A 13,037-nucleotide genomic window follows, 5' to 3' on the forward strand; every position below is an offset into this window, starting at 1 on the left:
CATAATGACTGCTGCCATCTAGCGGCCGCAATTGTAATTGCAATACACCTCACAATACCCCTCTGATATCAGGGGTACCACAGCAAGATTCGACCTATTGTTACCCCCATATAAAAGTATATTAAGGAATTTTCGGGGGGATCTCGATGATGCCGTTTTATCGACAGACGTCCTTGGAGCAAGAGTACCTTAGAGGTTCCTCAGGAAACTCCGGCAGGTGAGACCAGACAAGAGAGATCCACTCTTCTCTCTCGGTGATGGATAGAATCACCGTGGGCGCCATGGGGTCCCCGAAGAAGGACCAGTCATTAGACTTCAATCTGTATTCTGCACTCAAATACGGGCGCTCCCTAAAAAACCCATTCCGGGTAATGAGCGCCGGAGATTCTCTCATTACGGCGCTAATGGATCCTTCATCCCGGAGAAGCATCCCCTCCATTAAAAATGCATCTCCAGCCGTCTTGAGTTTCTCCTCCGACTTCCTCGTCAACAAGCTCCCTCTGGCCCGTGACCTCCGACCCCTTACTGTAGATCGTCGACCCCTCTCCCTTTTCCAGGGCTCCCACCCTGCGGCCGTTCCCCCCCTTTTCGTTCGGGCTATCGCTCGCCCTCCGGCCCCGAAGGCGACAAACATTTCTGGGAGCTAATGGTGGAAAAGCGACGGGTTGAAAGCGGAGACTTCGGCGTCCAGACTCCAGGAAAGGGCGAAGCTAATGGATTCCTGAGACTCCACAGTGCCGTCAAAAGGGGAGGAAATAAGTGCTTCTAGCTCACTCACAAAAGGAAGCCGGCGGAGTCACGTCTTCCCCGGGCTAATTATTTCTCAGCAACCTTTTTTCTCACCGGTGACATAAACGTGTTCCATAACCTCGGCCAAAACACGCTCATTTGTCAACAAAACAACACGCACATGGCAGCAGTGCTGGGGTGACGCACGGACAAAAACAAAAAAATCCTCCACACCCACAGTTATTCTCCGAGGAAATCACAACATGCGAGACCATTTCGTACTCCTGGCTGCCGCCGCGCCGACGTGCGTCGACACGTTCGCTCACTTGGCAGCTTTCTCTGCCAAAGGTGGAATCCTCTAACGTAAAAAAAAAAAAACCCTAGCATCCAAAACAAAAACAAGTGTTCACCCTTTCACGACAAGAATGAGCGATGACAAGAGAAGGCGGGATGTGGAGGTGATGGATGGAGGCCTCCAGAGCTTCTCCTCCGCACACCTGAAGGCAGCAGCTTGTCTTGACCCCGAAAGACACGCTCGAACGCAAACCTTCCTTCCACCTATGATCGCTAAAGACACATTAGTACGACCACTTCTTTGAAAAGATGCAAAAGAAAAAATGACCTGTTTTTTAAAAATCAGGGCTGGTCAATAACAAGTCAAATCTAATTACCGACGAAGAAAACAATCCAAGCCTGTTTGCGCTGTAAAGAGTTTCTCTGTAATGATACAAACTATTTTATTTACTCATGAAATAAAACGGACAGAAAAATGTTTTTTAAACTTCATTATGACCTCATTGATTACTTTATTTTGTTAAAAACTTTTTTTTTATTGGACTAAAGTGCATTTTGTTTGTTTTTAATTGTTCTTTTTTCTCTTTTGTTTCAAAATAAATGTGTTAAATGGTGAAGAAACTATGGAAGAAACCATCGAAAATTGAATTGTTTAGAAAAAGGTTTTTGAAGTACATGTACTATTGAAAGACAGTACCATTGTCTAGATTGTTAGTAAAGACAAAAACGTTTTTAGCATCATCTTTTTTATATATATATTTGCAGATAATTCTTCTTTGCTTATCTATTAAACGGTAAAGACACCCTTGTTGACATTGTTGGGAAAAACAAGAAAGGAAAGACAAAAAATATGTTTTGCTTTAAAACATTTAAAAATGTCATTAAAAATCCTTTTTTTTTAATTACTATTTGCTTATTTTAATATTTAGTTTTACAGTTAGGACACCCAGTACCCTTTTATTTTGGTAAAGAAAAAAAAGTTTTGCATTAATATATGTGAAAATATATATATATATTTTTTTTTTATGTATTTATTTTATAAGAGAGTTGAACGGTTAAGACAACCTGTACCGATGCTGTGAGTGTTTAAAAAAAGAAAGAAAAAAAGTGCCCATTTTTTTATATAAATATCGCTCAGGCACGACTTGTTTCAAATTACTCTAGTGAGTAAATATAAATATTTATCCATGTTTAATGGAGCATGCATGATATATTTGGCCCAGGCTACTATTATTTATGGTCAACAATATACTTCATCGTAAACATATATGCTTGCATGTCAAACTTAAGTCCACAAAATGTTGCCAGAATCCCATATTGTACTGCAACGGATGAAGATATAGCAAGAAAAGGTTAGGAAACGTGCTAAAGGTTTTTCTGAAGACATTATTTTTCCCAAAAACATGTAACAAATCGTTGATAAAGTACTGCAACCACTTTAAAGTGGTCATAATTAAATAAACTTCCCTATAATAGGTTAAATGGAGACTAATAAGGATCAAACAACAGTCGGCCTCGGGGAGGGATGAGCTACGTGGCGAAGCTAATCTTCCTCCAGACTATAATAACGGGGTTTCCAGAGACAATGATTCTGGGGGAGAGAGAGTCAATAACGGCTTTTATTGGGGTGATGACAGCAGGAAGACCACCTGGAGCAGGACAACAGCAGCCCCGGCCTGTCCCCACACGTTCAACCATAAACAACCGGCACCTCCTGACCTTCTGGAGGGTTCTTGGGAGACGGTGGACTTCGCCGCCACGAGGCAAAGATCCCACCTACGGGGGCCCCTTCAAGGGTCTCTCCGGCAGCAGGAATGCGAGCCTCGACACAAGGAAACTGTAACACGGGTTTGTTCCACAGCTGATGATAAACTGTCGGAGAGCAAGTTCCAACAAACCCGTGCGACGTCCAAACACTGTCAAAACAGCCGCTCGCCAGACAATCAGTCAAGAGACCTTCAGGGAGGAGAGACCAGGACGAAAACACACTCATAAACTCTTATCTTTACTAATTATCTTTACTCTATCTTTTACTACTTATCTTTCGTTTTTGCTTTCCGTTTTACATTCTCATGACTTCTCGGTATTTTGTTGTTGGAAACCTGCAGGCTTTTAAGATTATTTATATGTTAAATAAAAACAAATTGAATTAATATTGATATAAAACTGAATTTTTAAAGTATTTTTCAAGTTATAAACTATTTTCTAAACAGTTTTTCCATCGTTAATATGAAGCGAACATGCATATAAATAGAATTATTTTATTTTATGTTCGTTATCTTTTTATTTTGATTATTTATCTTACTTTTTCCTTAAATATATATATTCTTTTAATAATTATATCCATTAATTCTTACATATTGATATCGATAGTAACTGACTTTTTTCGCATATTTCATGCTCCTGTTATCAATATTTTATTTTCTAGTATTAACTTAAATTTAAATTATTTTTCAATTTAAGTTTTTTTTTTCGAGTTTTTATGTATCTATAATAATATCACAACCCACATTTATTTATTGTATATTGTATTTTTTTTTTTTATACCTCTAAATAATCATTAACTGAATCTTTATGGCATATTTTATGTTTCTGTTATCGATATTTTATTTTCTAGTATTAACTTAAATTTAAATTATTTTTCAATTTAAGTATTCTTTTTCGAGTTTTTATGTATCTATAATAATATCACAAACCACATTTATTTATTGTATATTGTATTTTTTTTTTTTATACCTCTAAATAATCATTAACTGAATCTTTATGGCATATTTTATGTTTCTGTTATCGATATTTTATTTTTTAATATTAATCCAAGTTGTTTTTTTTACTCGAATAATAAGGTATTTTATAATTTTCTGTACATTGTTATACATCCGTAACAATAACACAACCATCTTTGATTATTTTATATTGATATATTAGATTTTGTTCCCCCTCTAAATAATCAAATAATAATAATAAATAAATAAATAAATAATAAAAGTTATTTTGCTAATAAAGTGTTTTTTAATTGTTTTTCTTTTTCAATCACATTTTAAAACCTTTAAACTTTAACTTTAAAATATAAATGTAGACATCAGAAGTTGCCTTCAGACACACTTGACCTCTGCTCCTCCGTCTCTTAACTGGACATCATTCCTGGAATATTAAGGTTAATTCCGAGCAGCAGCTCTTTAAACTGAGGAATCCCTCGTCCGCTGAGAGCATAATGACGAGGCTTCAGGCTAACATTCCACAGTTACTGTCGTCAACAAACCTCATCAGCCGATCAATTATCCAGCGGGTCAAACCGTCTGAGGCGACTCGTGGAAGCTGTTTTTAGCCGAGAACTGATGGTGGCCTGTGATAAAGAGGGTTCCCTCGGAGAAGGCACCGATTCATGGGCTGTAAGTGGCGACACTCGCTGTGAGTGACACACAGATGGGTCTGAGTCCGGAGCAGATAAGTGACATGATGGAAACCACTCTAACATGACCTCGATCAGCAGCGAGCCCCAGTTTAACAGTGTAACATTGTTCCGTGTCGTTCAATAGAGGGACGTGATGTCACTGCAAGGATCGTACGGATGTGGAACATACGTGCTCCACACACAACTGGAGATAAGATTAATAACAACCATCTTTGTGCCAGTAGAGAAGAGACCAAATCACGTAGAGAATAGAGGGAAGTATAGGAGACCATGTGCATCTCGATACTACGTACACCCCAAAACAATATGCATCATGATACTATGTTCATCACGAAACAATGAGCATCCTGATAAAACGTGCTTCACAATACTACGTGCATCACGATACTATTCGCATCATTATACTATGTGCTTCTCAATACTATGTTCATCACAATACAATATGTGTCACGATACAATGTGTATCACGATACAATGTGTATCACGATACAATGTGCATCACGATACAATGTGCATCACGATACAATATGTGTCATGATAAAATGTGTATCACGATGCAATGCATCACAATACTATAAGCATTATGATACTATGTACATCACAATGCAATGTGCATCATGATACTATGTGCATCATGATACAATGTGCATCATGATACAATGTGCATCATGATACAATGTGCATCATGATACTATGTATATCACAATACAACATGAATCACAATACAATATGTGTCATGATAAAATGTGTATCACGATACAATGTGCATCACGATACAATGTGCATCACGATACAATGTGCATCACGATACAATATGTGTCATGATAAAATGTGTATCACGATGCAATGCATCACAATACTATAAGCATTATGATACTATGTACATCACAATGCAATGTGCATCACAATACAATGTGCATCATGATACTATGTGCATCATGGTACAATGTGCATCATGATACAATGTGCATCATGATACAATGTGCATCACAATGCAATGTGCATCACAATACAATGTGCATCATGATACACAATGTGCATCATGATACAATGTGCATCATGATACAATGTGCATCATGATACTATGTGCATCATGATACTATATACATCACGATACAATGTGCATCATGATACAATGTGCATCATGATACAATGTGCATCATGATACTATGTGCATCATGATACAATGTGCATCACAATACAATGTACATCACAATCCAATGTGCATCATGATACAATGTACATCACAATCCAATGTGCATCATGATACAATGTACATCACAATACAATGTACATCACAATACTATAAGCCTCATAATACTATGTACACCACGATAGAATGTGCATCATGATACAATGTACATCACAATACAATGTGCATCATGATACTATGTGCATCACAATACAATGTGCATCACAATACAATGTGCGTCATGATACAATGTGCTACACAATACAATGTACATCACAATCCAATGTGCATCATGATACAATGTACATCACAATCCAATGTGCATCATGATACAATGTACATCACAATACAATGTGCATCATGACACAATGTACATCACAATCCAATGTGCATCATGATACAATGTACATCACAATCCAATGTGCATCATGATACAATGTACATCACAATACAATGTGCATCATGATACAATGTACATCACAATACTATAAGCCTCATAATACTATGTACACCACGATACAATGTACATCACAATACTATAAGTCTCACAATACTATGTACATAACGATTCAATGTGCATCATGTTACAATGTGCATCAAAATACTATTTGCATCCCAATCAAATATGCATCATGATACAATGTGCATCGCGATACTTGGGTCACTAAACTATACACATCACAATGCTTGGCTAACCTTACCATAGTATCACGATATTGAGATATTCTAAATAATTAACTAAAAGAAAAGGAAAAACTACACAGCATCACTAAAAAACACAGAGCCATCTACCACAGCGGAGGTATCTTACTTTTACTTTTAACAAAACTAAATTTTGGGTTAAAAATTATCGATATATCTGAGGTTAATGTATCACAATACACCGCTGCATTGTATCTTTTTTCACACCTCTAGTAAATATAGGAAAAGTAGCATAATGCTAGTTGTGGAAGTAACTTCAACGGTTTGCACTGCATCATGGGAAAAACAGTGAGAAAGTCGCCTACTTCAGCAGTAATTTCCGTTCTATTTGTTTACGGTTTTCTATCGTTCATTTAAGTCAGCGATCGTGTATACTTCTGTCGATAATAGACGATGAATCGTGACCAGGTCTTTTACTCGTCAACAATAATGACGCGTCTGCCACGTTTATCGCGGTTTCCTGGTTCGCTGCGGCGTGTCAGCGGCGCGTCAGCTCCGGCTGGAGTGTAATAGCATACCTGCAGGGTTAAAGAATAACGCGTCAATGAAAGTCACTCGCACTCGTCACTCCGTCTGCCGCTTCCTCTGCTTTAACTGCCAACAGACGAGCCGACCCGTCTTTCTGCCGGAACGGGTTCTTCTATCGTGCAGATGTTCCACACAATAATGATGTTGTTCTCAATAACAGTCGTGGCACGTGATCGCAACAAACGTGTTTATTTTTGGGGAAGTTTCACCTGATGGTGCAAAAAACACGAGTTCAACACTTTTCTCCGGATGAACTCGGAGAAGAAAACTGTAGGAAACGTTTTCTTTTTAAATCGAGATTAAAGAAGAAAACGACTTGAGTAAACATTGACAAGCTGTGCAACGACGTTAATGATTATACCTGGATTAACACATTTGCCACAGACAGAAAACTGGGTCAAGTTTCGAAACTCTTGAAAAAATGGGTTTTAAAAGAATGAAAACCGTGAATTAAAATGGTTTTGAATGAGATATGCATGTTTTGATGTCATCGCAAATGCAGTTTCTACTATTTCTGTCAATTTTCAATGGGTAGTTTTAAAACATTTTTACTAATTCATGACCCGGACTACAGTAAAGGTTTTCCGATGCATGTACAAATTGACAAAACCTTGCATGAGCCAAGGTCCCCGACAGGCAGTTTCCCACACAATCTATTTTCAATGAACCCTGTAACATAAGATAGATAGTACACTGTTTTATTTATAACTACGATACATACACTTCACGATACTTTTTGACGATACCATCATATCACAATCATGCAATATTCTTCCAAGTACGTTTCTTTTTACAAAACTTTACTAAAAGTTGACAGGACTAATTAAGTCAAAACGATTTAAAAAGCCAAAAAATTCCCCTTTTTTTATTACAACAATAAAAGGTGCGGAAACGCCTAATTCTACTTCAAATTAAGCTAAAAAAAAATCAGTGACGGTATCCTCTAGTCCCCAGTCATTGCCAGGATCTTACATTCAGTTCATTCAGTCTAAAAAAAAAAGAAAAAAAGTCAGCAGTAGTAGATTGAAAGATCAAAATGTATTTGATTTGATTCCGTTTTTCTTTTTGCTTATTTTGTGTGTTTTTGTCTGTTTTGCAACCACAAAAAAATCTATGTTGTGTTCAAAAGTTTCTGATTCTGAAAGTATACATATTAAAAGTGATTTGTGGCTGAGGTTGGCAAACATTTTCTTGCATGTCTTACGTAAGATTTTTTAAATTTGAAATCTGAATTGATAATTTTGTCAAATGGATTATTAACTTAATCCAGTCTTGCTCAAGGGTAAAACCACAATCTCGCTGCATCATCACGCTTTTAAAAAAAACGTTTTTTTCCCACCAAACTACTCAGACAGTAAAAACCTAATTCTCCTCGTAAAAAGGTCGCTGGTTTGAATCCCTCAGAACCGCGGTGAGAAGTAGGTGGTCCGGGCAGAACTACAACAACAGTCTCAAGTTTTTCGGGGAATGTTTTCATCCTCATTCCCACGTTCTTCTCCCGAGGGGGGTTGCTATGGAAACTGATGAAATCCCTCTCCCTGGATCAAGTTTTTTAAAAACTCCCTCAAGTGGAACCAAGTGGAACCTCTTCATAGACTTCTTTATTTATGAGATAAAACAATGGTTATTATAAGTATAAGAGTGTTTATTTGTTTTTGTGTAAGAAAGGTTTGAAGGGGGGAAACTTACCGACAAAAAGGCAAATAACATCCAAGCCGACCAGCATCCTTCTCTTGGTGCACAGGGAGGTTTCCTCCTCGGCGGTGGAGAGGAAGTGATTCCCGCCTCCGTTCTCTCTTCCGTCCGCGGCTCCCGCGCTGTCACTGAGCCGCAGCTGCAGCTCCGCGTCCCGGGGCAGCATGTTCCCGCGGCCGCCCTCCGAGTCCAGCTTCTGCATCGTGTCTTCAAGACCGGAACCAACCTGAGACTCTCGTAGACAGACGAACCTTCTTCTTCTTCTTCCTCTAGTCCTGCAGAAGAAGCTCCATGTTCGCGGGGGGAAAAGAATAAAAAAAGAAAAAAGAAAAAGTTTGACAGCCGGTGAAGAAGCCGCTGTCAGCGCCGACACCCCGGCCGGAAGTGGCTCGCAAGCTGGGCTGGGGGGGAAGAAGACGGAAAGGGAGACACCAGCCACCGTGCGTGTTTTTAATCCTTCACCTCGGGTGCGTGTTGTTCACCTACTTCCCAAAAAAAAAAAAAAAAAAAAAAAAGTCCTCATGAACTGTGGAAAGAACTCAACGTTTCAAAATAAAAGTCGGGCGTGAGTGAAAGTTGCTGAAGGTGGAGTCGAGACGCGGGGCGGGCTCTTATTGTGAAAAGGTTTCTGGTGGCGCCTCCACACACACACACACGCACACAAAAAAAGAGAAATCGATATTTGAATCCGACAATCCGGGGGTCGATGATCGATCCAGAGGGACTGGCCAGATGCTGTCACACTTCCTGTCCCACATATTGGTCGTCGGAACTCACCCGCTAACTTACCGTGTTTCTCTAAAAACATCTATGCCGCTTTACTTCCAGGATTACGGTAAACAGATCACTTGATCAGTAGAATGAAAAAAAGAGTTACATTTAGTTTAAACTTTAATTTACTTTAAAGTGTATTATTACCGCACAATCCAAATAAAACATTTAAAAAAACATTTAAAAGAGAAAAAAAAGGCTAAAAAGCGTAAAAAGTTACATATAAAGTTAAAATACAGCTTAAATGTTTCTAGAAAATACACGAAAATTAACAACCAGGAATTGTAACATTTTATACAGAGGAGATTACATTTTAATTGTTTTTCTAGTCTTAAATTACTTTTTTTTTGTTGATAACCATTATATATATATATATATCTATATATATATAGATATATATACTGTATATAGTAAAACATTTTTTAACGAAATGAAAATGAATAACTGGAAATTGCATTATTTTATACAGAGGAAATACATTTTAATTGTTTTTCTAGTCCTTTTTTTCATTTATTTTTTATGTTGATAACCATTGATTATATATATATATATATATATATATATATATATATACAGTATATATATATATATATATACAGTGTATATATATATAGTGGAAAACTTTGAAGGAAATCAAAATTAACAACCAGAAATTATATTTTTTTTACAGAGGAAATACATTTTATTATTGTTGGAGTAAATTAATACAAGTTTATATTTGTAGTAGTAAAATAATAACGTTATTAACTCGAACATAAAGGTGGAATTAAATTCTACTCAACGAGAGCAACAACAACAAAAAGATTAGAACCTCGTAAAATTCTTGTTGATCGTCGGGAAAACTATGTTGAATTAAAGCAGATCACAAGACTCGTGACCTGGATCCGTCAGCTGGAAAGTTCACCGGATGAACGTGCGTGAGTGAGTGAGTAGTGCTCGTGCACGAGTGTGGTAGAAGTTTCCTGCCACCTGCTGTAAACTCAGAGAAACAACCAGGATAAGAAATAAATCAGTGAACGTGGATGAGTTCATGCGAACGATGGTAAAAGATAAAACACATGATATTTATTATCATCACTTTGTTGATATAAAAAATCAATGTCTACACAATGAACGTGAAGAAAACAATTAAATGTTAAACTATAGCAGAAACTATTCTAAACCAGATGTTTTAACACTTTTCCATTAGACATAGTTAAAGAGAGCGTTATGTAAAATTAATAACGAAAAAACAAAAGTATTATTATAATGAAATAAGAAAGTATGAATAAGGGGAAACAATAGTAAGATATCTTGTCTGGTCCGCTTGAGATTGTTCGATTACAGTTGAAACATTTTTCAACACAAATTGACTAAAGATTAACATGTTTGGTTGTTTACAATCTTGCATTTTCACTGTTAACTGATTCAAAGTCAGAGATGATTTGGAAAAAAGTAACAAATTAAAATAAACCGACTCGCTTATTCAGTCAAACTGCAGCTACTATTTCATCCAGTAGGTGTCAGTGTAAAAAAAACTTCTTTAAAAAAAAAAAGAAAACGTATTAATTTAGATCTTTAACTAATATTATATTAAATCAATACGAATAGACATCCATCTATCTACTATATATTGTTAAATAAATATATGTCCGAGAGATTTTTTTAAAATAATGTAGTTAAACGATCAAGAAACCTAGTGCCAGTTTTAAGGATTTTATTTGAAACATTTTTTAAATGTATTTTATCATTTTATTTAACGGTAAATCAGCTTAAAGGCCAACTAATGTAAGTAAGTAAGTCAGTAAGTAAGTAATTTATATTTGTATAGCGCTTTTCCAGACCAGGGTCACAAAGCGCTTAAACAATCAAAACAATATTCAATAAAATATATACTTAAAAGGTCAAGATAATACTGAGAACAACACAGGAGTTCCAGAAAATCAAGGAAAAGCCGAAACAAATAAAAACGTCTTAAGATGTTTCTTGAAGGAGTCAGTAGATCATCAAACACAGAGGAAAATCGTCCAAAGCTTAGGAACAACAGCCCGGAAGGATTTCTCTCCTCTGGTCCACAGACCTCAGAGCCCGAGCTGGGGTGTAAGGCTGGATCAGATCAGTGATGTAAGGAGGAGTCTGACCATGAATAGCTCTGAAAGTAAGATCCAGAATTTTAAAGTTGATCCTGAAAGAAACTGGAAGCCAGTGAAGAGTTTTAAGGATCGGAGAAATGTGAGTTCTTCTACTAGAGCGGGTTAGAATTCAGAATGCAGAGTTTTGTATTAACTGCAGACGAGACGGATCCTTCTTGTTAAGACATGAAAACAAACTGTTGCAATAATCCAGACGAGAAGAAACAAACGCATGGATTACAAGCTCCAGATCATGTTGTGACAACATTTTGCTAAGTTTACAGATTTTTCTCAGTTGAAGGAAACAGTTTCTGGTCAGTTTTCTGCAGTGTTGAACTAGAGACATGTCTTTATCAAATACAACACCCAGGTTTCTCAGGCTCAGTTTGGCAGACTGACCTAAGTCACCCAAGTACTGAATGTGTTGTTTCTTAAATTGTTCTATTACTATTCTACTACTATTGTATCATCAGTGTCTGACAAAAACTCTATTTTTATTGAAATATTTACATTAGAAAATTATCTAAAGACCCGCTCACTGATACACTTTTTCTGGAGATGAAATTTTGTTTACCATAACCACACTCACTCTGCTGTGATTGGTTAAACATAAAGGTTTCTCACCGCACGTCATCGATCCTGGAAGTTCCCACCTCCAAGGGACTCATTGTATAAACAAAGCGGGGCATGATTACAGCTTTACTGGTGGAGGAGTGAAGCCATTATTACATCATTATGGACTCTGCTCTCGTAACCTCTCGTTCGATGAGATTTCAGAAGGGGGAGAACTTTATAAAAGAGTAACTTCCAAACATGGTCATGATGAGGGACTTTAATCTTTAGTAATATTTCAATTACAATTTGCCTATTTTTACAGATGTATTATATATGTTTCATGTACACACAATTATACATGTTAACTTGTATTATTGCTACATGACGCAAACATTAAAAGGAAAGAGTCAGTTCAGATGATGCAAGAAATTACTTAAATTAACAACCAGATATATTATTATATTCAACATTTTATACAGTGGAAATTATATTTGTATTATTGTTATTTAATAGTGATTATTTAAAAGATACATCCGGTGATATTTAAAAAAATCTTGAAACCTCGGTGAAGATGGTGAAGGGAACCGTCTTAAGCCGGGACTTTCCTTGAGTTAGCAGAAGAGTATATATCGGTTTGTCCTCCATCACCAGACTTCCTGTGTGGTTTCATTCACTCTCTGCAGACTCGAGTCAGTCGACCTGTTGCACTTGTGCTACTGCGGAGGCAATTTCCTGCTGCCATTAGTGGTTCAGGGTTCTAAGAAAAGTGTGTTCACTTTGTGAATCGATCCGGCCCTGGGCTTCCACCTAGTACAGTGGTGGCCGATCACATTCCCTCCAGGAACACAGAACTCCTAAAACAAAAAACCCTATCGACAAATTTAGAGACTACTAATAAATAATTTAAATAAATAAATAAATAATATGTAACTTTTAATCTAGTCACAGTGTCCTGGGTCTGTCCCTGGGCTTCCACCCACAAGGAGCAAAAATAAAGTAGGAACAAGTTTAAAATCAAGCTTAATATGTAAACATAACTGAATTGCAT

The 13,037-nt window shown here is 36.9% G+C and overlaps 1 protein-coding gene across 1 annotated transcript in view; it reads right to left on the bottom strand.

Annotated features, from left to right (window-relative positions):
* The window catches only part of ppap2d (phosphatidic acid phosphatase type 2D), a 30,395-nt gene extending 21,261 nt beyond the window's left edge, over nt 1-9,134 (bottom strand). The window contains exon 1 of the mRNA XM_087809699.1: nt 8,547-9,134. Coding sequence (XP_087665825.1) covers nt 8,547-8,754 — 208 coding nt within the window. The 5' untranslated portion in view covers nt 8,755-9,134. The remainder of the gene's footprint in view (nt 1-8,546) is intronic.
* Nucleotides 9,135-13,037: the final 3,903 nt, after the last annotated feature.

Source organism: Callionymus lyra, chromosome 15 (genome assembly GCF_982586985.1).
Source record: "Callionymus lyra chromosome 15, fCalLyr1.hap1.1, whole genome shotgun sequence".
Taxonomy (NCBI): domain Eukaryota; kingdom Metazoa; phylum Chordata; class Actinopteri; order Syngnathiformes; family Callionymidae; genus Callionymus; species Callionymus lyra.